The sequence below is a fragment of the Idiotropiscis lumnitzeri genome, chromosome 1 (assembly GCF_059441095.1).
Source record: "Idiotropiscis lumnitzeri isolate Australia: NSW breed Sydney's pygmy pipehorse chromosome 1, RoL_Ilum_1.0, whole genome shotgun sequence".
NCBI lineage: Eukaryota > Metazoa > Chordata > Actinopteri > Syngnathiformes > Syngnathidae > Idiotropiscis > Idiotropiscis lumnitzeri.
This window is the reverse complement of record NC_142391.1, coordinates 23,579,642-23,606,018: the sequence shown is the minus strand read 5'-3', so window position 1 is coordinate 23,606,018 and position 26,377 is coordinate 23,579,642. Positions and strand designations below refer to the sequence as shown.

General features: G+C 39.7%; 2 protein-coding genes across 3 annotated transcripts; one reads left to right on the top strand and one right to left on the bottom strand.

Annotated features, from left to right (window-relative positions):
- Positions 1-3,498: 3,498 nt before the first annotated feature.
- cabp7a (calcium binding protein 7a) lies at positions 3,499-19,141 on the top strand. The gene is made up of 5 exons (XM_088290207.1): positions 3,499-4,094; positions 13,729-13,872; positions 13,944-14,056; positions 14,427-14,577; positions 15,455-19,141. Exons 1-5 carry the CDS (start codon positions 3,986-3,988, stop codon positions 15,583-15,585), a joined length of 648 nt encoding a protein of 215 aa, XP_088146333.1. The 5' UTR covers positions 3,499-3,985; the 3' UTR covers positions 15,586-19,141.
- A 2,889-nt stretch (positions 19,142-22,030) lies between these two features.
- LOC148343831 (transmembrane protein 17A) lies at positions 22,031-25,654 on the bottom strand. 2 transcript variants are annotated; one of them, XM_088307133.1, is made up of 4 exons: positions 25,289-25,654; positions 24,145-24,366; positions 23,599-23,712; positions 22,031-23,275 (listed from the first exon to the last, which is right to left on the bottom strand). In XM_088307133.1, the coding sequence occupies exons 1-4, from the start codon at positions 25,407-25,409 to the stop codon at positions 22,815-22,817; spliced, it is 918 nt and encodes a 305-aa protein (XP_088163259.1). In that variant the 5' UTR covers positions 25,410-25,654; the 3' UTR covers positions 22,031-22,814. The 2 variants fall into 2 exon arrangements, with proteins under 2 accessions (XP_088163259.1, XP_088163269.1); XM_088307143.1 differs by having other exon boundaries at positions 22,833-23,275; positions 24,254-24,366; positions 25,289-25,630.
- Between the last annotated feature and the right edge of the window lie 723 nt (positions 25,655-26,377).

Sequence of the window (26,377 nt, the reverse complement as noted above, 5' to 3'; positions counted from 1 at the left end):
AAGATTTAAACAGCAATAGCAATCTCATCTACTGTAATAATTGCGTCTGCAGAACGTTTAAGGCCCCTTTAACATCATGACAAAGTTGGTGCACCTCTTCTTGGATCTTTCACTACTAGAGCACCTTTCCACCTCAAAGCAACCACACACACCCTCAAACAAATATTTGACGAAATGAAGGAATCCTGTTTAATGATGGGGGTGCGCAACATTTAAAAATGTAATGGAGCTCTGATATAATAATCACTGTGTTTATAAAGCAGCCTTTCTGCAAATTTTAACCCCGTTTAACATCCTGACATAATTGGCGCACACCCTATAGTATGCACTCAGCCTAAAAAAAAAAATTTTAAAAAAAGAAAATGAGTCATTTTTACCGATAGGGGTGCGCTAGAGTTAAAATATAACCTCGGTGCAATAACTATGGTTGATTCTTCAGCAGCCATTCCCCAAATGTTTTAATCCACACACACCCTCTGAAAAAGTTGGTGCACCCCCTTTACCCGTGTACACCCAAAAATAAGAAACAAAGACAGGAAACAATGTCAAACTTGATCAACAATATATTTTTTTATAATGGCAGGTATTCCCAAAACTGCTGTATGCGCACTTTTAGGGGTGCGCCACATTGGGAAATATCATGTGGTGACGCAAGAATACATTCTTTCAGATTAATTTACATGACGTGATGACTTTACTAGCGATCAATGACTTTGGGGTTCGTTTGAGAGTCGAGGGGATGCACCAACCACCAACTCTATCCACATTTCAAAATGGGTGCGCTGCTTAAAACGTTATCAGAAATGTCCATATATGTGTATATATATATATATATATTCACAGTATTTATATTTTGGGAAAAAAATCTCTCCTGGTGAGAAAAATGTATCCCCTAGAGGGTGCACTACAGATTTCATAATCCCAGCCCTGGGAAGCGTCCCCTCTTTGAGCACTAATGAGCATCCATATCATGTAGCATCCGAGTGATGCTCGCCTAATGGAACATTAAGTCTCATCAAAGGGTTGTTGGTAGGGGAGGGCGAGTGGTAGAGGGTGGTGCTTTAATGAACAACGCTGCTGCTTTTAATGACCTGCGTGATGCATTGCACACACACACTGCGTTATCTTGACGGCGAGGAAGTGCACACACAGCACTGTTGCTTCTTATCAATCCTCAGCCGCATTGCAAAAAAAAAAAAAAATGCATCTGTTCAGTGGAAGCAGATAAGGTAAAGCTGGATTACCCTCGGGATTCCCACTGAGTACCTTCCCGGGGGGGTGTACTTCCAGGAGATGGACGGAAATACACACAAATTTTACATGCTGTGGAAAAAGGGATGATACCGCTTCAGAAGTGAAAAGTTTCCAATTTGACTTTGTACACATATTGTGTCAGTGCCGTTTAGACAGTGCAGCAACATGTAAAAAAGAAAAAAACAGTAGAATTAGAAAGATTTTCCAAGCAGTATAAAAGGGATTTGTGTTTGCGCGAGGCCACTGACAGCTGCAGACTCAAACAATACGGGAATGCTCGTTGTCGCAGCTTCAAAGTGAGAACATTCCGATTTATACACAACGGCATCCCAGAATAAAAGGATGTCACAGGCACTGCTTTCTCATACTTCCTCCGTTTATGCGTAAGAGCAACACGATAAAACTTTGGCTTCCATCCCTCCATCCCATGTACCCCTAAAGCCGCTAATCACATTTTCCTTCCTTCTTCAGAACCTCCCCAAGCAGCCATGCGCCAGAATGCACCCTGGGAAAACTACTGACAGGGTCCAAGCACCAAGGGGCGTACACGGGTAGTAAGGAGGCGGAGATAAACACAATCCGGAGAAGCGAGGGGAATACGAAGCATCTCGGATTATGTTGAGCCTTCATTGAGACGAGCCCGTGTAAAAAGCTGACACACTCCGGATAACATAGTTGTTGTTTTTTGGGGCTGGCGAGCATGTTGCATTCGGCATGGTGGGATGCTGCAATGTAATCTAGCAACATGAAATTTGCTCGGCATGTTGTCTCATAAGCAGACCCACAAAAAAAAAAAAACTCTAAAAAGCCATTCCTAAAAGCACACAGGATAATTTTCCAGGGGCCCAGGAAAGACTAACTCCTCTTGGAGAGGTTTTGAATGTTCAGCAACCAAAGCAGCTTTTGATTTGCTGCAAGAAATTTGGTGGGCTTCATCAGCAAATCCACAAAAAAGTCACCCAGGAAGTCAGATATTTAGGTTTGAAGCAGCCATTTTCGGCGTTATTTGCACTAACTCCTCCGAAAAAATGCAGCTCCGGAAGCCAATTCCACTTGGCTACAAGAAAATTGGCAGGCATATCAATTGTAAATAAACCGACAAAAAAGTCTCAAAAAGTCATGCCCGAAAACACACCAGAAATCAGCTGTCCTTGGCTCTTCCAAATGACCAACTACTCCTCGAGAGTTTTTGAAATCTCAGCCCCCAGATACGGTTTAATGTAGGTATGACAAATTTGGTAAGCATGTCTCTCATAAATAAAACAGCCAAAGAAATCTCAAGAAACTGTGGCTGAAATCAAACAAGTCAGCACTTTTGGTTTCAAGCGATCATTACGCGGTAATTTAATTTTTGGCAGAAAATTTGATGGCCATATCTATCACAAGCAGACCCACAAAACGCCAAATTCTTAATGAGTAAACTCCACAGGGTCCGACCTTAAGGAGACTTTAGCCTCACTGACTGAGATGGCATGAGAGTGGGCAGCCCAGAGGGGGCGCCGGTCTGGTTAGGACAAAAAACAACACGGGCATATTCTCGACATTTTTTATAGTTGTGATTCAATGCAAGTATGATAGTTTTAAATCAGTGACTAGATTCAATTATTTTCCATGGTTCGTATTGTATATTTGCCACTTAAAAAAATCTGCATGGTTTTGCAAAGTTCCAACTTGATTCAAGAAATATATTGGCTTGTGCTAGAATGGTAAAATCAATTTCGGTTGACCATCAAGGGTACAGAGTTGGAAAGTTACAGTTTTGAATTTTGAAAGCATTTTACTGAATCGATTAGGATCATTTTCCATGGTTCTGATTCAATTCTAAAATGATATTTGGCCCGCCGGGACCGACATGATGGAATTCAGTCAGCGTGAAACAATACAGATGTGTATAGTATTGTTTTCTGAGGTGCTGATTAGATCACAAAATTATATTTGGCCAATTTAGAATGAGACAGTATGATTTGATTCAATATCAATAAAACGCTACAATCTCTTTTCCATGGGCTTTTTTTTGGCTTCATCCAGATTTGAATCAAAGACCAGACATTATCGATTCACAAACGACATTTGACTGTTTTTGAAGGGCGGGGGTAGTCTTTCTCTGCAAAATGAGCATTTTCTTTTCTTTTTTAAAACAGCGTAAATGTTTGTATCGGCCGTCATTGGCTGGCGCAGGTGTACCTAATTAAGTGCCTGCGTGAGTGTACAAGTGACACGGCGCGTGACGTATTGGTGGGAAGACGCAAACAATGCGTAAAAAGAGGTGGAGAGGCTAAAGAGAGATAGCGACGACGGGAAAGGAGTTGCTCCACGCACACGCTTCATTGCGCGGCGTGTACGTGGGTGCTGCGAGCGTCCCCCCGGAGGGGCGGTGGGAGTGGGAAAGAAGGAAAGAAAGGAAGAGCGAGTGCGCGCGCGAACAACAAGTGGCTCCCCCGCCACGCACAACCACGCTGCCGCAGCATGTGCGCGCACCCGCGCGCACCCTGGACTTTTTGAGCTGTGTGTATTTTGATTATTCCAATCCTTTTCAATGAATGCCAGTGAGCGAGGCAAGATTTTGCCTCCACCCCGCTCCATGGACTCGCTGCTGATGCCGCTGCTGCCGCTGCTGCTGCTGCGCTCCGCCGGTGGCCGTCGAGGCGAGCCTGGTTCCCGTCGCTAGATTTCCACCCTTACTTCCCCTTCCCTCATTCCCCCTGGAACCTACGGGAAGAGGGTCGCAGCCATGCCGATGCACCCGGTCACCTCCACGCTCATGTACCGGGGGATGTGCACCATCCCGGATATCCTCTCCTACAGCGCCCCGGTCAACCTGCCCGAAGACGAGGTGGAAGGTGAGACAACACACACACATACACGCACCCGTTGCAGGAGCAAGGTGATGGTCCAAGACATAACATTAGGTACACCTCTATTTATGCACCGAATGTTTTTTCTCTCAGTGCTGTTCTGAATATTTTTGAACCTCTGTAGCTTTCAGATTTAAAAATAATCCACATAACGGCTAATTAAGCAACTGTGAACTACAATTTTTGATACTCATAATTTGTAAGACCAATTTGTTTTTATGGGTTTAAAGTACATTATAAAGGCCTCTACACACCAATCCGACGTCGACCCATAAGTCGGCACGTCGGACCGGCAAAAGACAGAAGAACACGCTGCAAAAGCCGACGGAGACGCCAACTACTCTAGGCCGCCTGCGCACGCGTGAGAAGTAGTACCCCTCCGTGCCATCGGCGGCGATAGTCACTGTGTAGCCTTTCGTGAATGAGCGTGACTAATTTGTCTTCCTCTCGACTGTCGAGCCAGCCGTTATGTCCACAGAGGAGATGTGAAAAATGAGCAAAATTGATTCAGTTGTTGAGGAATAGCTTAAATTTTCATCGTTTCTCCCCCTTGTCACTTCCATGCTTGTTCAGTGCACTGATTCGCTAGTTGGCAGCCAATGACAGCCTTAGCCGATTGTAAATGTTTTATCGGACAAACACGCCCGCCCAGACGCTCCAACGACTCTGACTTTCCAACATGGCTTGCTACGCTAAACAAACACCGGGTACCAACTTTCCGTCAACAGTCGTTTGAAAGTTCACAAAACATTGATGCTAATTCCTATTTTGTCATCTGTGGTGCTTCGCGATATATGTTTGCATTAAGCCAGCTGTATTGATATGTTCTGGTTGGGCATTTTGTTGTTTGCTCAAATATGCAATGTGGAATTTTTATTTTATTATTATTTTTTTTTCATATGTCACTTTGACAGTAAACTTCAACTAAGAGTGCCAAATATCAGTCTTGAAGCAAGCCCACTCAAAATAGTCTCCAAATAAGACTGACAGCTAAAGAACCCATTGTAAAGTGTACGAGAAAAAAGTTTAAATGTGTTAAAGCTATTGGGAGGTGGAAAACTTTTTATTTAAGAAGTCGGTTCCTCTGTTTATGCATGTGCTTCTGATGAGGTCCAAACAATGCTGGTATTAAGTCGTGTTTTGCAAACCGTTTCTTATGGGACTCCCCCAAATCAAATTGGCAAAAATAAAATTGATACACAGGTTTACGATGTATCTACTGACATTTATTGGAAGAACATTTACTTGTTCTTCCTGTCATTATATGTTGCTGGCATAGAGAGTACAATTGCATCATTTGTAGTAAATAAAAAAATACATAAGGAAATTGGATAATTTGAGGTTGAGAATCCAGGGGACTATAAATAAAAACATGTTTTATTCATGGCTACATTTTTGGCCCTTCAATGACACCGTACAAAGTGTAAAACAACCAACAGAGTGATCACCATAATGTGCATGTGTCTTACTCTACAAAGACCAACTCCTGTGAGTTTTTAAAAATTCAGCTCGGAGGAGCCAGTTTCTTTTAGTTACAAGACTTTTGGTTGGCGTGTTGCTCATGAGTAGACCCACAAAAAAAAGTCTCAAGAGCTATGCCCGTATAAAAACTCAAGTCAGCCATTTGCAGTCTTCTTTAATGATTATCTCCAAGGGTCCTTTATAATATATAAACCTGACCAAGACGGTTATTGAAAAGCCATAAGAAACTTGGTTGATGTGTCTCTCAAGAGACCCACAAAAAATCTCATTAAGCTCTGCCCAAAAAGAAGAAGAAAATCCGCCATTTTGGTTTGAAGCAACCCATTTTACGGTCATATCCAGTTGGCCTTCTGTACAAAACAACATGAAATTTGGTTGGTATAACCGTCATAAGGAAAATATATAATGACTGACAGAGGGTGGTGTCATGGAAGAATCTTGCCAAGGGCGTCACATTAGCTTGGGCTGGTCCTGCTTAGCATCACTGGGCAACAACACAATTCGATTGCTATTGTTGTACTTCTCTAAACAGCCAAAAGGGGGCATATTTTCATCTTGGCTTGACTATGATATCATGATCACTAACCTACACTACGGCAGTCTTGTTTTCATTCACCCATCAGCAGTTCCGAGCAAATTCCGTAGCAATTTGTCATTACTCTATGAAATCATCATTAGCTTAGCCTCGCTATATGTTTTTTTAATTGTTGTGTGAATGTAGCTCTGCGCAAACGTGTTATTTTGAGTATTTCACCGGTCTTGTGGTAGCCTCTGTTCTCACCGTGGATAGTAGAGTTGAGTTCCAATAAACTGTTATTGCAACGATACATTTGTAGTCTGCTCCTAAAAGCCAGACTCCATCTGGACCTTTTGTGGCAGTCACTATGGTGCCACTTATTGCAGCATCGGGATGCTTGGCACTAATGCACATTTAACAGCGGCGACTTTAGTGATCCCCGGCGAGCAAGCTCTGAGCTTCACGTGCTTCTTTTGTCGGCTGGTTAGCGCAAGTGATGGCACACAAGAACCTTGTTGACTTTTTAAGGGCAGACCTCCTCCAACGCCCAATTTGTCATTCGGCATATGAACCTTCAAGCGACTTTATGCTGCCAGACAGATTCCATGTGGCACAACCGTTGTATTTGGGCACATTTTTTGGGTCAAATTTTGCAGTTTTGTGACTGCCTGTTGCTATTTGTTGCCCACATGAAATGCCCGTCCACTTGTTGCTAGGCAGAATTTGCAGGACACACTTATTGGTCAGGTATGCGTCTTTGCGAGCACTTGTTGCTGGGAAAATATTGGGGCACGTTAATTGGAATTTTAGTTGTCACTTGTTACTAGACAGATGTACCGTAGTTGGACATGATCGCTGATCATTTGATGTATTTTCACAACACTTGTTGCTTGGCAGTATTCATTAGTCACAATTATAAACATGTAGTTCTGCGACCACCTGAATTTCCATCGCACAATTGAAGGTCACCTGACACAATTGCACAACAAGTAACACCACTGCTTATTAGGAATGGCAAGTTGTGATTTGTGATTCACAAATAAACACTAAAATAATGTTTGGCTTTTATTCAGATAGCCCAATAAAAGCAAAGTCAGACGTGCACTTCCTCCTTTGTGACTAGTTTTACGCTGCCAATCAATCGACAGTGTGACAGCCTGAATTGACGCGCGTCTGGCATCTCGTTTTCCCGCCATCACCACCCTCTTCCCCGGGCCGGGGGGGCATGTCAAGAAATAGAATTGCGCATTAGTGACCGCCGGTGTGCGCGCGTGCGCGTGTGTGCATTTGTTTATGAGCGTGCATATTTGGCGCGAATGGCCGCCTAAGTGGTTGATTTTCAATTTCGAGTGCTGTCATACTTGTGCAATGACATAGCCATAAATGTGTGCGCGTGTGTGTGCGCATGCTCGGTTGGCAAGGACTAGATTTCAATGACCGCTGCTCCCGTACTTGTCCAGCGAGGTGGCCGTTCAAGTGTGGGCATACAAGTGTGTGCGCGCGCGTGTGCGCGTGCTCAACTGACACACGTGGCAGCACAAGGAGTTGATTTTCAATCAATGGTGCCCCCATACCCCGCCTGTGCAGTGACATTCCTACAATCGGTATACTATTTTCCGAACAGTCGATATGAGTGCTTGTGTTTGTGTGCGCGTGTTCTCGTGGAGGGGGCGGTAGTGCCTTCCTTAATGGACCATGATCGGTGTGATGAAAAAAATAATAAAATGGAAGCGGACTCCATATTCTCCATTTCACCTCCTACACTTGAGGGATGAAAGAACATAGATGGTCAAATTACTGGAGCTGGATATAGATAGCAACACACGCGCGCACACAGCAGGTAGAATAAAGTGGGTTGCCCATTTCCATGCTGCCTAACAGCAGCCCTGCGATGTCAATATGAGTCCCGGTGCTCATCTTAAAGTCTTTGTGTGTACGTGCGTGTGCGTGTGCGTGTGTAAATGTACGTCAGAAAACATCCTATACACACAAGCGCACTCGAACACACACAAAGGTAGGAGCATCCAGAACAATACAATTTAATACAACTTGATTTATATAGCGCATTTTCCCACATTCCCAAAACATGCATGGCAGGTTGATCGGGCACTCTAAATTGTCCCGAGGTGTAAGTGTGAGTGGATGGTTGTTTGTCTTTGTGTGACCTGCGATTGCCTGGCAACCAGTCAGGGTGTACCCCGCCAGCTGCCCGATGACAGCTGGAACAGACACTTGTGAGGAGAAGCGGCTCAGATAATGGATGGACAAAAACGCACTTGTCTTGGATGTTTTGTTTTATTGAAGACTCTCAAATCGTAGGTTTAATGGATGAAGACTCAGGTGTCTTTAGTTTATTTGGCCAAAGTACATTCCAGATAATATATGCACATAAAATATTCAGTAGAATAGAAATAAAAGGCCAAAAGGAGTAGGCTGAAGCAAACGCTTGTGAATGCCTACTCCACCACACATAACACATTATATCAGTGGTATCCAAACTTCCTCATGCATATTTACATGAAAAACAAAAATATTGCATGCAGTACAAATAAAAATAAGATTCATCCCTGTAGTACAGATGTTATCTGCTCAAGCTTGCAAACTGTAACTCAAATTGCTGCGACAATTTAACCAGGAGAAACCCAAAGTTATTCATTATATATCTTTGGCAACGTTCTCTCGACATTGTACGGAGTGAGAAGTGACATGGGGACAAAAGAAAAAATGAAATGTTTTTCATCCTAATGAGAACGTTTCTCATGCTACCAAGAAAGTTTCTCGTTAGAAGGCAATCCATCCTCCAGCCGCTACGAGGCAGTGTTGCTGTCTCCATTCAACAGGAATGGGCTAATTTCCATTCTTATAGTTAAAGAATTGAAAATTGAAATTTTGTTTCCCCGGGTTGTGTTCAATAAACACATGATAAAAGATTAGATGGATGCTCGTTTTTCAATTTCGAATTCATGAAGAAAAACGTCTCGTCCCGTTCAATGGAGATAGTAACGCTGCCTCCTTGTGGACGGAGGAGGCATGGCCTTTCAAGTCAGTCATGATAAAAACACACACCATTAAAAATACATGTGGAAATCACAAATGAGACATTGGCAGCAGAGGAGTACTCTTTCCTCAAAACAAGGACGCAACAGCGCTCACCCTACTTTCTCATTCGAAAATTAGAAAAAAAATTTCTCCATGTCATTCTGGTGCTCTGTCAGATTGTCTCCTGAGTTTTTTTTCCAACTCTTGCAAAAGGACACCTCAGACGCTGCATCCAAAACAGTCGCACTGCATTTCTGCCGGAGATTTGTCGACATGACGGCTCGCTAGCGCCGCCTCTTGTCGCCGCCTTTCCGCGGGCTGACTCGCCCGTCTTTGATGTCGGTGCTCCACTCCTACTGCAGCGCAAACGTTGACTCATTCTGGCTTTGGCCGTGAGGTGGAGGGAAACACGGCAGTGTGAATGCAAATGAAGGCTATTTAAAGCGTGAAAAAGTGGAAAAGGCTGCTGTAACGCTGCGCTCACCAGCCTGCTGGCCCGTTTAAAAGTTGCTCACCAGTATCGGGATATTGTGATTTCCTAGGAATGTTGTGGAAGTAACGCTTTGCTAATATGTTGAATTATTAAACCAGTGCAACCTACCTTTTTAAATCATTCTTGATCATTCAACATAAGTAGGATTCATTGTTCGTAGTAAAATATAATTAAAGGTCATTTCAGCACGTTTGCCCTTTGCCTTGATGAGCCGGGAAGAAGTAGCTCTCAATTTGTAAAAGGTTGGCAAATCCTGATTTAAAGGTGATGCAAAGCGTGTGGCAACTCTCGGGGGTGACATTGTATAACGTGTGGTGTTGAATATGTAAAGAGTAAACAATGGCGTAACGCTTGCGCCCACACTCTGAGTGACCTTTCGATCAATAACTTTAATAAATGTAATATTCGGCCGTCATGTATTTATTTGAGTTCACAGTCATAACGGCTTTTGAAGGAGACCAAAACTACAAAGTGGCCTGTGACAAAAATGACTTTCACACCCCTGGTGTAAAAGCTGGCGTGAAGGTTGGTGTGTCCTCTTTGCCGGTCCCATCATGACCAATTATGTCTCATTTTTGCCGTGATGTCCACCATCACGTCTCATCATGCCCCCGTCGCGTTCCATTTGGTCAAAATAGTGTCCCTGTTCCACCTGCACCAAAAGGCAGAATATCTCAAGTTCTGTCGAAACACAAAATGTGGAAGAACACTACCATTTGAAAGGGGGCAAGTAATGCCTTCAAAGTTTTCTTGACATATCACCCCGTGATGAGACAATGACCCCAAATCGGGTTTTGGTTTCCCATGCTTTGAAATGATGGTCTGAGAAGTGGACAAAAAAAAAATCCCTTCTCTCCTCTTGCCGCATGAGGCGGCGTGGAAAAGCTCAACTTGACACGAGCAAGACGAGAAGGTGACGATGAGGCGCTCGGCGTGGGGGCCAAGAGTGACCTGTGCAGTGCTGAAGCCCTCATCTAACATTGTCAAGCTCATTTGTCACCCACGAAAAAGACAGCACGCACAATGACTTCCCGAAATGGTCGTTGACGTTTCGTTGACGGTTAGATGGCCATTTCACTTTCCTAATACACAAACGGCCTGTAACATTTCTGAAACTACTTTTACAAAACTACATCGTCTCTGATGGAAGAAATAGTCATTTGATGGTTTTGTTGGAGTCTAAATTGTTTTTTTTAATTATCTTACAAACATGTACAAGTGTTTGGGTGAAGACGCTAAATTCTGTTTTCTTTGACGTTTGTATGAAGTCAGGTGAGGTTCATTGAATAGAGACTCAATTGTAAAGAAATATTAATAGCAAATAAAGCCAGTAGTGGCTCTCAGGTGTGCAGACTTGGATCAATTCTCATTTGATGTTTAAGAAAATAGTTTTCTCTGAAGTTGCTAAATTGTCTCTTTATAAAACCGAGTTCTTTGCGCTTTGAAATTGTCGTTGATACTTGCAAAAAAAAAAAAACATTGCTTAACTCATTCACTCACAGCCGAGTAAAAAAAAAAAAAAAAAGGATCTTTGACGTCTTTAGTCGTCAATGGCAGTAAATGAGTTAATTGTCTTTGACTTAATGCATTGTTGACAGTTTATTAGCCTTTAATGTTTACAGAATCAAATATGTTATGTTGGATGAAGACACTTTGATGTTCAGATAAAATATTTATGCCCTGATGACTTCAACAAACGTTTGTTGAAGACAATCTTATCTTTAATGTCAAGTACGTCCCCCAAATTGTCTTTGACAATTACAAAAATAAAGATTGGCTACCGAGACATATTTTTTTTTCGCTTTGATGTTTAAGAAAATCTCTCCATCATCTCTTGACAACACATCCGCCGTAATGCCTGCGCAAAACGTCAAACCGGAGGAGGTTGCAGCGGTTGTCAGATGGGCGCTAATGATTGACGGCTTTTTTATCTGAGGTGTCGTTTCATGATGAAATCTGGCAGCTGTGTGGAGAGAAACTGCAACAAAAAAAAATCAATGACATCGAGACAGAGGCTGAGAAATGAGCAGGGAAATCTCCGTCCGACCTTTTAGTCGACTTCAATGGGTGAAGGTGGAGGAAGATTGACGAGCGCAAAGTTGGCAGCCGGACGGATTTTGTGGTGCTTTTCCTGACTTACGTTAGTGTTGTTCAACACAAATTGTCTTTGATGTTTACAAAAAAAAGCTTTGGTTTGTTTCCTTTAAGACTCTAAATTGTATTTGTTCTTTACCAAAACTTTCATTGTCCATTGTAGATGTGCTTGTCATATTTTAGTTGAGAAAAAAAACTAAAGGTCCTACTAAATTTTCTTAAAATGACAATTTATCTGTAATCAAAGTCTGCCTTTGATGTTTGAGAAAAAGTTTTTTTTTGTGTGTGTGTAAATAAAGGCAATTAGTCCTGAACAAACCGAATGGTTGTGTGGAAATAAGAATTTTTTTTTTTTTTTATGGTGGAAGGTAGTTATTAACCCACAATGCAACTGTGAAAATAGACACTGGAATTAAGAAAACAAATAAATCTTGGGGTCTGGCCTGATGCATTGGCCTCTCCTCTTGATGTGAGACCTCTGCGTGAGCGGTACTACGTGACTGCTTTGAAGAAAAAAAAAAAATCTTTAGTCGGCTACGTTTGGATATTAGCATAGCACGCCGCTAACAAGCCTCAGGAGGATTGCCTCACACTGGCGTAAAAACGCTCCATTCGCAAATTTACACCACTCGAACCTCAACTGGTGAGAAAAAAAAAAGGCAAACAAGAAAAGACAATTTAGGCAATTTAGAGTCTTCAATTAACCGTACATGAATATTTTATTCCACATCAATGACAATGCAATATTGTCATAATCTAACAAACACTCCAGATTTAAGAACAGTCTCAAAAATAAGATTTGCCACACCGCTCGTAAAACAACCATGGCCGCATGGAAATCAAAGACATGCAAATGAAAACCAAAAACAAGATTTCATCCTTGCGATCCGATCGTCCATTTCGATGATGAAAAGCTTGCTTTCCTGTAAAAGTTAAAGTGGTTCCATTCTGGCTTAGGGTTTCAGAGTACGGCTGTAAATCGTTTAAAGTTTCAAACTAGGCATTTGAGTCAGGTTTAGATTTCAAAGTAAGGTTTTAATGCACAATCACGGTTTAAAAATAAGACAAGGTTAGGTTTCACATTAGGGTTTTAAGTCAGGGTTATACATTTGAACATCAAGAAAAAATGTTTTCAAATGGTTTCAAGTAGGTTTTTCATATAATGTTTCGGGTTTCCAAGTAAGGTTTTCAAATTTGAGTTGGGATAATTAAATTGGGATAATGTTTCAGAGCACGAATTAGGGCTAGGGTTTAGAAGCAGGGTTTCAAGCGAGGATTAGGAATACAAAGTAGGGCTTAAAACTAGGGGTAGGGTTTAAAAGCGTGCTTTCAAACTAAGGTTGGGTTTGAAGTAGGGTTTCAAACTAGGGTTAGGATTTTAAACTAGGGATAGGGTTGCAAAAATGATTTAAAACTAGGGTTAGGGTTTCAAAGTAAGTTTATAAAACGAGGGGTCGGGTTCCAAACTAGGGTTAGAGTTTGAAGTAGGGTTTCAAATAAGGGTTTCAAACGGGTTAAGGTTGGTAGTAAGGTTTCAATCTAGGGTTAGAGTTTGAAGTAGAGTTTCAAACTAGGGTTAGGGTTTCAATGTAAGTTTTATAACTATGTTTAGGGTTTTGAAATAGGGATTCAAACTAGGGTTAGGGTTTTTAACCAGAGTTAGGGTTTTAAAGTTGCTTTTCAAATCCGGGTTAGGGTCTGAAATTAAAGATTCATCGTAAGGATAGGGTTTTAAATTGGTGTTAGTCTTTCAAAATAGGGTTCCAAACTTTGGTTTAATGTTTGGTTTCGAGTTTTAATGTCTGCTGTTGAAATAGGATTTCTGATTTGGGTTAGGGTTTCAAATTCATAATTCAAAGTATGATTTGGGTTTCAAAGTATGGGTCAGGGTATCAAATTGATGTCTTAAGACAGGGTTTAGGTCTCAAACTAAGCTTGACATGATGAATGTATCACCAGTTCATCCTTGCATGTGTGTGCGTGTGTGCATGTAGAGATCCGCGAGGCGTTCAAAGTGTTTGACCGCGACGGCAACGGCTTCATCTCCAAGCAGGAGCTGGGCATGGCCATGCGCTCCCTCGGATACATGCCCAACGAGGTCGAGCTCGAGGTCATCATTCAGCGCCTCGACATGGACGGTGACGCACGCACACGCTCACAAACACACACAGATTGTAAGTTTTGTAAGTTTGGTTGTGTTGTTGGTCAGGCGACGGCCAGGTGGACTTTGAGGAGTTTGTCACGCTGCTCGGCCCCAAGTTAACAGCAGCCGCCATGCCCGACAAGTTCAACGGAACCGACTTTGACTCTGTTTTCTGGAAGGTAAACTACATTTGCAAATGTCTTTTCTTCCCCTTGGGAAAAAGCAACCTCCCACAAAAACAATTTTGGTAAAACTGGATTTTTTTTGTTGTTTGTTTTTTAAACGTAACCGTGGAGTAAACATTTTTGACTAGCAAATAGGTTCAAACATACTTGCAAGTACATTTGAACATACTCACAAATTTGGTAGGTTCGAACTTGTGGGCTAACGTTGCAATTTTTTCCCACAATGCCATGGAGTATTGACATGCAAAAATGTGATTAAAAAAACTTTTAAAAACGCGTACGGATCTTTTTAAGACAAGGTGGTTTTATCTCGGTACGATTGGGACTTGTTTTTTTTTTTTTGTTTTTTTTTTTGGCGGGTCAGTGCGACATGCAAAAGCTGACGGTGGAGGAACTGAAGCGTCTGCTGTACGACACCTTCTGTGACCACCTGTCCATGAAGGACATCGAGAACATCATCATGACCGAGGAGAACCACATTGAGAACCCAGAGGACTGCCAGGTGGATATCGACAGTAAGGAACGACTCTTCCTGCCGCCGTCGGCGCCTTGCAAAAAATTCAACTCACTGCTGAGGAATTGAAAGGGAAAAAAATTTTTTTTTTCTCCACTATATCTTTGTTTTCATGAAAACATACGAGTTTTCCGCTGGGAAAAAGTAAGACTTTATGAATTTTCACCCTAATCACACATTGTTTTTCATAGATAGAAAATTGGTTCACAAAAACTCTGAGTGTGTACTTTAATGGTGACCCTTTAATTTAAAAAAAAAAAAAAATTCCCATCGTAATAAATCACTAAAATATTTTTTTCACAATGAAGACAGCGGACTACTTAGACAACTTTGACCTATGAAAACCAAAAAGGGTTCACATTACAAAAAACTTTGTTCCTTTTACAGACAGCTTTTTAGGATTTTTTTCCCTCGAAAAGACCATATTTTACAAAAAACATTTTAATAAGCAAAATCAAAAATGATGAAAAGATAACTTTTCAGGGAAACGTTGATTTTCTGAAACAATTTTTTCCACACAAAAAAATGTACTTTTTTTCAACAGAAAATTCTATTTTAATGGTTAAAATACTAGATTAACAGAATGTTCTTTTCACAAAAAACAGAAAGACATACGTTTTGCAACGAAAAAAATGTAAATTTTCATTATTTTTCTTCTCACTAAATTTGCGACTTTGCAAAACAAAAAAAATAATTATTATGAAGCATTTTGAAATTAAAATTGAAGAGAAAAACCGTGAAAAAATGCCTCTATTAAGAAAATAACATTGACCTTTTTTCATCCACAAACTTTTTGACTTCCAAAAACAATTTTATCACGTTAAGATGAACTTTTTGGGGCATTAATTGTTGCTCTTTGTGGCGTTTGCGGTACAAAGGTTCCAGCCCGACGCAGCAGGTCAAGCAGACGTGCGTGCGCAAGAGCCTGATCTGCGCCTTCGCCATCGCCTTCATCATCAGCGTCATGCTGATTGCCGCCAACCAGGTGCTGCGCAGCGGCATGAAATAGTCGACAAACTGCAAGACCTAACGGACAACAAAAAACTACTCAGACGTTTTTTCTAAGGAGTTGGTGTACAAATTGACCCATGATGGACCACATATCGCTCCAACACGTAGTCATCGTGCGAGTCGTGATGTGTGTCTGTGTGTGTGTGTGCGTGTGTGTGTGGGGGTGTGTCTGTATGTGTAATACAGTACAGTGAACCCCTGTTTATCGCCGGGATACATTCCCAGTATCGAAAAAGAATGTTTAAAAAAAACAACAACCTTGAAATACATTACAATCTTCGCTTAATGCTAAGATTTAAAAGGAAATGCCATAGACGGGCTAATGAAGTTAGCTTTGATTGATTAGCATGGTAATTAATTAATTGTCATCTTTCAAGCAACTGCTGCCTTACACAGACGGTGTAGCAACACATAACTTTTCTGAGTTGGAACAACCAATAAAAGAGATTACCGTGATTAAAATGCTCCATCTGTTCTCAGTGCTGCCTTGGCATGTTGTGGCATGTTGTGCTACTACAATTATGGGCATGCAACTCGAAATGGAGGCTTGCCTGTGTGCTATAAAACAAATAAAAGAAATACGGCTGAGGAAAAATCCACAATTGAACGGGGGCTCACTGTACTGCCGTGTCTCCCGATGCTGCAGGGAGCGCCGTTGGTGGACAAATAGAGCAACACACTGGGATAACCTCATCTATGCATGAAATGCATGGACTTCAGCGACTGTGTTTTTGTATATCCGTGTTTACATCATGATCACACCAACTGTGTATTAATGCTAAACTGTGAGCCAGTGTGCTTGTGCGTGCGTGCGTGTGTGTGAAAAGGAAGGGCTGCTTTACTTTGGGCTTGTTACAAATTGGGGAAGGTCACCAAAATGTCTGAAGCGTGTTTGTGTGTGTGGTGTGTCCGTGCGGGTGTGAGTGTGAGTGTGTGAGACAGAATGCGTTGCGATGAAGCAATAAACAAAGATGGCGTCCAGCGGCATTTCAACCACTCATTTCAAAAAGCACTTTTTTATTAAAAAACAAAAATCATAGAAATGAACATTTTGGCAATACAACAGGGTTGGGAGGCCCAAAAAAGTGGCAATAAATCACAAGCGCGTCGTTAAAACGGACCTGATTCAAATTGGCTAACAAAAGCTAACATACGTAACGGTAACGTGTGCTCTAAACTAATATTCATTTATATGCACAACACGTGTCACCAAGCTGACATATGCTAATACAACGCTAACATGCACGAACCATTGCTAAAATGAGAAATGTGCTAATGGTCACATTTAGAACACATGGCACCAAGCTAACATATGCTAACATGAGGGCTGAATGTGCTAGCATGTGCTAATGTAACATTGGCTAATATTAACATACATGTAATACAAATTTCCCCACGCTGACATTCTAATTCAATGCTAACTTATAGTAACATTGGCTAACATGCATTAACATGTGCTAACTTATGCTAACATGCAGAACACATGGCAACAAGCTGACATGTGCGAATACAATGCTAACATGCAGTCAGTTATTCGTCATCCGTCAGCAGCCTCAGTACCCGTCCCTCATTTGTCAATTTTTCAGGCCAAACCAAACTGTAATCTTCAATTGGTCAGTCCATCAGTGCGCCCGTCAGGTATTATTATTATCATTATCATTATATTTCGTTAAAAGTCAGTTGGTCCGTCAATCGGTCCTTTTCATCATACACTCTGCCAGTCTATTGAACTGGTGGTTAATTCCTAAAATTGAATTGAATTGAATCCAGCTCTGCATTGTGGCCATGGCGAAATAGAATCCAATCCAAGTAGCACACTCCAATTACTGTTTATAAATACTGCGCTGCTGCTTCTTCTTTTCGGTTCTTGGGCGGATTACAGCTCTCTGGTGTATACTGCCACCTACTGTGCAGGAAGCACAAAGCGTTTCCATACATTGTTAATGCAGGCGATCAAACACGTGAGACAGTTTTGAATGTATATAATTTCACCAAGATTTAACAGAAAACCGCAACCTTAAATGTTTGTATGCAAATAATAATACACATGCATAAACTATTGGACTCAAACATACATTTTCGATTTGTGTAGTCGTAGCAAAGTGAAGTGCCATCCTCTGGTTAGCATATCACAGCCGGCCATCACAATCCCTGCAGAGATCCTCTTGAATATGAGGAGAGATTTGTGTCAAAATTATTCACAAAAATACATTCATGATGTTCATGTGTTTTTCAGATGCACAAATATAGATGTGGGTATATCGTGATTTATCATTTGGAAATATTCAATTCTGCTTGTGAATTGTTGAATGCAACACAACCCGCGGACGGAGAAGGGATGGCGTTTCAACGTGTGAATATCTGAGACAAGGTTACGTTTGTGCCAAAAACAAATGTGGTGTCCTCTGATTCACTAACGCACATTTGGCAATTCACTTGCAGAATTAAATATTTCCAAATATAAATTATGTCTATTTTTTTTTTTAAGTTTCCCATCTATCGTTGAACGTCAGCAAAATGCCCACCTTTGGACAATGCAAATGTGCTAATACTGCTAATTTAATTTGCTATTTACTTACATGTAAATCACATGCCACCAGGTTGACACAGTATATTGACGCTGTCCTGCGATAAACACATTTTTTCTCATTTAAAAAAAAATTTACGTTAATGGTATTTTTGCGTCACAGATATACATAAAATATTTTAAAAAATGACAAAATTCAACATACGTGTTTTTCACAGGACAGCAACGATATGCTAACGCATTACTAACTTGTACTAACACATATGACAATATTGACTTACGTGTAAAACATCTATCAGCTATCATTCATGAAAACAAAATAACATGCTAACATTCAAATATATTCGCTAACAATGTAAAATATGTTATGATGGCAACACGTTATAACATGTCCAAGCACACACTAACATGTATCAATGTTCCAACATTCAGATACACATACGTGCCAAAGTGAGCTCCCATACGCTAAAATGGTAGCATGGTAGCACAATATGAACATTTGTGCTAACTGTTGATAGCATAAGCTAACGTTGCAATAAATGCTCAACAAGTCCTAAAATGAGCTAACAGGCGCTGACACATGCTAACCTGTTTGTGTGCTCCATGCTAGAATCTACAAGATTTGTGAAAATTATAAGTAAATAATAGTAAACAATCTCCTTGGTGGAGGTAATGTCATGAGCTCCAACACACAGTTCCATTTTGCACTTTACAACTCGCTGCAGCGCACACAAAAACAAGTGACCACCGTGATTGTCCCACACGTACTATGTGATAAATTAGTAATAAATAATTCATTTATTGCCTTATTATTTTCTTGATACTTGTTGAAAAAAAAAAAAAACAAACAAACAAACAAAAAAAACATGTAGACAGCGTGAAAGTTTTCAAAGTGTTTTCATGTTTCCAAGTGGACGTGACTTTTGCTGTCTTATTGGCTGTTTGTTAACGTTTGACTCTGTGTCCGTGGAATATGGTGTTTTTTGCCCCAAAAAGAAAACCAAATAAAACATGAAACACCATGTTATGCAACTCTCAAGTCTCTTTTATGTGTGCCTTTTGCCTACCTGCTAATGTGCGACATTATTACATGTATGAGCATGAATTTACATTCATTCACATACATGTGCTAAGACAAACATGAAATTCCAGCACAATGCTAACGAAGCCAAATAAATATTCTTAGAATTATGCTAAAATATGCTAACATTAACTAATACGGAACCATGCGCAAACATGCTATCATCCACTGAGATGAACTTACACATTAATATTTACTATGCACTTACTGTACTGTATATGCAGTAGTAGATGCTAATATGCGCTAACGTGCAAAAACAAGCTAACATGCTAACAGAAGCTAATAGCTGCAAACAGGTATTAATATGATCGATCATGCGCTTCCATCTAGGTACTTAATGTTTTTGTAAAAAAAAAATTTTAAAAAACATTTTGTACCTTTGCCTGATGCTTCATTAGAATTAGCATTAGCATGATTAAGTTTCCACTGGGGTCCATGGTGTCTCCTAGTTCATTAAGCTAGTCAAGCGCTTGATTGGACAGGGACTCCGGTGACTATTAATTGTGTTGAAGTGGAGCGTTGGGCTGTAGGATGGAAACAAAAGGAATATTCATGACCTGGGCTGATAATGTGGCTAATAATGAGTGAATATTTATTTGAATATGTTGATTTTTTTTTCGTTTTACCTTGACTAGTTTCGACGTGCAACTGCCGTCTTCATCGAGAGCTTTAAGAAGTCCTCTTGCCAAAGAAGACGGGAGTTACACGTCGAAACTAGTCGAGGGAAAAAAGAACCTCCGTTGTCTGAACAAATGAAAAAAAAAACTTATTTAACATAAAGAGACAAGATGATTTATTTTTACTATATTTGAATATCCATATAATATTAACTGCTAATTGAATAAAGCACTAACTAATCAATCATACTAACTAAACAAGCAAATAACTATACAAACAACAAAAACAGTCTAATCTAATTTATTTAAATCAATAATTGGCTGATCAACTGTGTAAGTAGACATTCAAAATACATAACCCAACGTCTGACTGACTAACAAACTAACTGGCCGACTGACTAAAGTTAAAATGAATAAACAGCCAAATAAGATGTAAGGAATTCCGAGACGAGGCCACCGGCGACGAGGCCCTTCAAATTTGAAAATATCCCGCGGCTAATTTGAGACGGCGGCGGGCGAGATTGGCAAAACGACAGCCAGCCATCCGCTGCATGGCAAATTAATGACGTCAATATGCTGCGACCTATCAGCATCAAGTGTCCCATTCCTTGCATGCGGGTCTTTCTTTTCTCTACTCGGTTGCTAATGGAAACAGGATGGGGGGCTGCAGAGGTGTGGATCCGTTCTGGGCAAAAGGGAACAAAACATCTCCATCTTGGAGTGCGTCAATCCTTCTGTACGTTACACAGACAAATGCAGATAAAAATATATTTGAAAATGTAGGCCAACGTCGGCGTGACGACAGCCAGCAGCTAAAAAAAGCAAGATTCGGTTGTCATGGGAAAATAGCCAGCATTAAAACACAGATTATTAATTTTTACTCAAGAAAAATACGGCATTATTTTTGTATTATTCTTGATTGATTCTTAAAAAAAATATATATATATAATTTTTTTTATCTTTTAAATATGCAAGTCTGGTTCAGGTTGCATGAATTAGAAAAAAATATATTTTTAATCTGGAAAAAAACACTTTCATTCTTTTTCTCACATTAGAAAACTAAAAAATACTGACTTCATTTCTAAAATTTCTTAACAATAAATAATCTCAGGGGAAATGCAATTTAAGTCTCGAAATATTGTAAGATTTTTCTTGGGAAATGTGGATATTATTTTACTGGTATGACTGTTTATTTAAAAAAGATTCTTCAAGTTTTGAGGAAAAAAAATAAGAAATAAAGTGTTGAATAAAATTTGAAAAAAACTAAATATGATTTGTGAATTAAAATATGTTAAATTATTCTTGCAAAATTCATATTAAAAAAAAATCATATTTCCAATATTCAAAATAATCTCAATATTATGTTTAAATAGAATGTAATCTCAGAAAAGTCACCTTTTTTAACTCTTACAGCTAACGAATATTTCTTTGAATATATCGATTATTATTTTAGTAATGTTTACTTGAATATATGTATTTATTTTAATATTTTTTTAAATTGAAATTAAAGTGTTGAATAAAATTTGAAAAAAACTAAATATGATTTGTGAATTAAAATATGTTAAATTATTCTTGCAAAATTCATATTAAAAAAAAATCATATTTCCAATATTCAAAATAATCTCAATATTATGTTTAAATAGAATGTAATCTCAGAAAAGTCACCTTTTTTAACTCTTACAGCTAACGAATATTTCTTTGAATATATCGATTATTATTTTAGTAATGTTTACTTGAATATATGTATTTATTTTAATATTTTTTTAAATTGAAATTTAAAAAATTTACCAAACTCTTTTCATATTTTTTCTGTCCTGAAGCGCAAGTCTAGCGTCGTACTGAATTTACACTGCAGCTTGGTTGTTTTTCCAAACACATTTTTTGTGCTCTGATTAAAATAATCCGGAAGAAAGGCCACATTTTCACATAGTTGTAAATAAAAAACACATTTTTGTACATTTTGTAATATTAAGACTTTTACAAGAAAATGCAATTTTTAACGTTGGGAAATGCAACTGTTTTCAGGAACTGTCAGGACTTTTTCACAAAAAAGAAGTGATTCTATTTATTTCAGATACGTTTTGATCTTGGATAAATGCATTTTTAGTCTTCAAAAGCTATCGAAGTATAACATAAAAAGGGACAACAACAACAAAAACAATGTTGCAGTTGCATTCTGACTAGATATAATATTAGGACAAAATATGATCAAAACAGTTTCAGCCAGTGGCCATCATAAAATCTTGCATCAGTTGTTGCACAGGTCATGTTTGGAGTTTGCCCATTCCTAACCGGAATTTAAGAGTAAAAATAAGCGATCTTGTGTGGCCCATGATGCAGATGTTAGGGATTATTTCCAGTCCATGACTGCCCTCTAGTGGTCACAAATGCTCAACACATTTGCACTCCAGCAGAATAGTGATGTTTATATGAATGAGAATTGGGAAAAATGTTGACGAGCAAAATAGAAAAATCTAATTGTAAAATAAATAGATAAATAAACAAATAAAATCGTTAATACGGATGGTATAATGATGTGATGAAAAGGGGAAACATGAAAACAATTTATAATAAAAGCATTAAAAAAATCTAATCATTTATTTTGCAAATCCCAAGATTATTCTCAAGGCACTAAAAATGTTTTAAACAAAAAAAAAATCAAGATTTTTAAATTTTTGAATCTTCAATCTGTTGAAAAATACAAACATATTTTTGTTAGTTAATATCTTTGTAACGTGACATTAGTTCTTGAATAACCGACCGTTTGCCACTAGCTGTCGACTGAAAATGACGTCAGGGTGCCGAAGGTCTCATCTTGTGAACGTCATAGGTTTTCTGTTTTTGGTCATGTGACGTTCGCAAGAATTACTGATGCAAGAATTACGAGATCCCCGTTACTAAATTGTGCTTCAAGTCTTCTTGTAATAAAAATAATGGCAAAAAAGTGCCTTCGGCACTGTGAGATCATTTTCAGTCACAAAATGGCCGCCACCTGAGATGGCTCAAAAATGGTTGCTTTTTGATGCTTCATATTCCACACACAGAATGTTAACCAGAATGCTGCCTTTAGACGAATGGTAACGCAGGAAACATATTATTGCCATTTTTTCACTTGACTTTCCCTGAAAAACAAATGAATGACAAAAGTGGAACGGACGAACTAAGTGACAGTAACCCGACGGTAGGCCAGCCCTAGGCCGAGGGCGGGCGCGCTGGCGGCGGCGTGACCGAAGCTGTCCACCTTGGCCAGCTGGCGCAGGTGGAAGCGCAGCGTCATCTTCCTGGTCATGATGCGCAGCGTCAACGCGGCGGCCACAATCTGGGCCAGCTCGGCGGCCAGCAGCAGCAAGTGGACGGCGCGCTCCAGCGGGAGGATGAGCACACCCTCGTCCGTCACGAAGAACAACAGCACCGGCAGCTGGAACGAGACTGTCAGCACGCAGAACGAGCACAGCCACGCAACCTGCGCAAACAACAACATCAAGCAAAAAAAAGAAAAAAGCATCAAGTACATGCAGTCGGGTATGTCAAAAACCACAAGTACACCACATAAAGTACACAAAGTAGGCACTATAAAAATCCAAGCTGCTATCATGTGCATAAAGTAAAGTATGTGCATTCAGACCATCAACAAAAAAGTACATGGTGTTTCCAAGTGCATAAAGTACATAAAGTAGTTTCACTACAATAAAGTACTTCAGAAGCATAAAGAAAATATATAAATTACTTTAAGTATATTGAATACAATTAGTGCATATAGTATACAGCGTTTGGGAAAGTGCTTACGTTCTCGTGCAGGTTCCCAAAGTAGCCGAGGTAAAGGCGGACAATTTCCACAATGGTGACGAGTACGATTCCGCTGATCAACAGGCCTTGGTAATATCCTGGAAGGTATGCAAACTGAAAAACAAACACATCGGCTTTCATTCAAATGCTAACCTCAATTTAGCCAAGTGTGACGACTGATACTGAAGAACCAAAATCCACTTCCGCCAGTGCTCAGTTTGTAAAAGTGTCCCATCAATCGTCGGAACATTATGCAGAGGACTTGTAGCCCCATTGGAACTGAGCCACTGACAACGACAGTGGGATAACTCCGTCTTTGTGATTCAAAAAAATCAAAATAAAACATTCTGAACGAGCTCCACTTTTGATCCATTCTTGCACTCAGCATCTGCGTTTGTTTTTTCAAAGACTCAGAAAGTCCTAAGTCATGCTATAGCTCTGATGTTGCTGCATCAAGCTAAGGCTCGTTAGCATCTTTCAGCAAATTTAAATACATTTGATGAAAAATGTAAAAAAATAAATCACATCTCGTGTGCTTGTTTTCACCTTTCAGCAACATGGATGAGGTTTGAAGGTGAAGACGGCGACAACGGAGTTGTCCCACCAGCGGTCTCGTGGCCTCGACCATGTTTGACAAATTACTCGAACCGCTGACCTTGACTTGCAGCATGCAGATGGACGAGAAGCACCAACAGGGTAAATAAAATAAGTTGAAGTAGATCAGCATCTGCAGAGCCACGTCGCACGTCACCTCCGTGCACGCCGTCGCTAAAAACAACAACAACACCACGTTACATTCAGATGATAGCGCCGTAAAATTATGTTGTTTTTTTTTTACCCTTGTCGCAACACGAAATTCTACTTTTTTCGTAAAACTGTTCTGTTTTTTAATCTTGAAAATAAATTTATTCTAGCGGTATTATATTTTTGTGATTTTTATGATAACTTTATAAAAACATGATTATTTTAATCTTGAAATAAATGTGGACTTTATTCTCACAAAGTTAAAAAGAGATCTTCAAAAAATCCTTAATTTGAAAATATGGACTGGATTTTTGCAACATTAATTTACCCCCCCCCCCTTTATTTGCCCCCTCAAAAACCTGATAATACTCAAGAAAATAATGCATCATCAATTGTTTTTACTTATCCTGGAAATTCCGAATTTAAATTTTGCAATATTATCACTCGAAAAATGACTTTATTCTCGTAATATTACTTTTCATTTTTCAATCTTTTAAGACTTTATTTCATGATAATGTAATTTTACATGCAATGTTTTCACAATTTAAAAAAAAAACGTACACATGCTACTTTTTCCTAAAAATGTTTTTAATCACAGTATTCTGTTATGTTACAAAATCTTCCAAAGAGAAGTCTTTAAATCTTCAAAACTACGACTTTAAAGACCTGATTCTTATTGTGAAAGATTCTGACTTACAATATGATTCTATCATACTAGATATTTTACTCAACTTAAAAAAGTTATCACTTGTATTATCATTTTTCTTTCTAAAAAATATCACTTCCTCTGAATACAAATAAAATTTTTTTTGTTTTTGTTTTAAATTTCATGTTTTTTTCCCATGCTTTTGTCCTCATGTATTGTTTTTTTCCTTTTTAGTGTGTTGCTAATCCCCTCTGACACTATGTGGCAAAGACTGTCGTTAGGTCAAGAATGAGGACCAACCTGAACGTGAAACTGAAGGCGAAGGTGAAAGGTCACGGCGCTCCCTGTCGACCTGTGAAGTTCCCGCGCGGGCCGGGCCCACGCCGACGTTGTCGGGAACCGGCGAGTAGAACACCGGCATCGCAAGGCATACTTGCGCGCACACACACACACACACGCACACGCCTCTAATCAGATTAGCAAACAGGAGGCGGGCGCCTTGCGGATTAGTCAAGATCTTTTCATGAGTCAAACTGAAACAATCACAACAAGCTGGGAATTGAATGTCTTCGAAACAAAATGCGACAGGAGAACACAATGCACATATTGCACGTCGTCCAAAATCAACCCTGCAAATAAAAGACGACAAAAACAATTTAAGGGGGCGTTAGGAGTGGACTGAAAAGCAAATGTAATCATTAGATGACAACATCAAAGTTGGACAAATACACTGGAGCCTCGATTCCACGGACTCTGGATTTGACGGACAGGAAATAGCATCCGGTCCACTCCAAAGGTTGAATTTTTGCCATTGTTGAATTGGTTGCAAGCAGCAAACGGGCAGAGTATGGTGCAAGAATTTCCTGTTGTGTTGTTGTTGTCACAGTAGGAGAGAGCAGGCTCACATTTACAACACATGCCCATGTGGCGGCCATGTTGGCAGGGGCTTCAAGTTAATGGAGGGTAAAAGGCATGTCTATTAGCTTAGCATCGCCATCGGCATGCAGCTCAAAAGGAGCGCTAGTAGGTTAGGCATGCTAGCCAACAAGCTATAATTTTGATACAGGATACAGTTATTGTTTTTTGTTTTTTTGGTCAACCTCTCTGTTTGGAACTCAATTATGACAGAGGTTTAAATAAAAAAACAGGACTAAGATGGCGGCTCCAGCCAACAGCTGCACGCCATTAAGCCCCTCAAGGACAAGCAAGCTAAGTTTGGTTGAACTTTTAAACACTTTCAAAATGTTTGTATTTATTTACAAAAATGTTTTTCTGTAATGGGCAACTTTAAGGGACAAAAACAATACAAAACAATAATTTTGTACTCTTTTGGGTGCTCACTGGCCACAAAAAAGTACTGACATTTTATGACCAATATAATATTCAAGA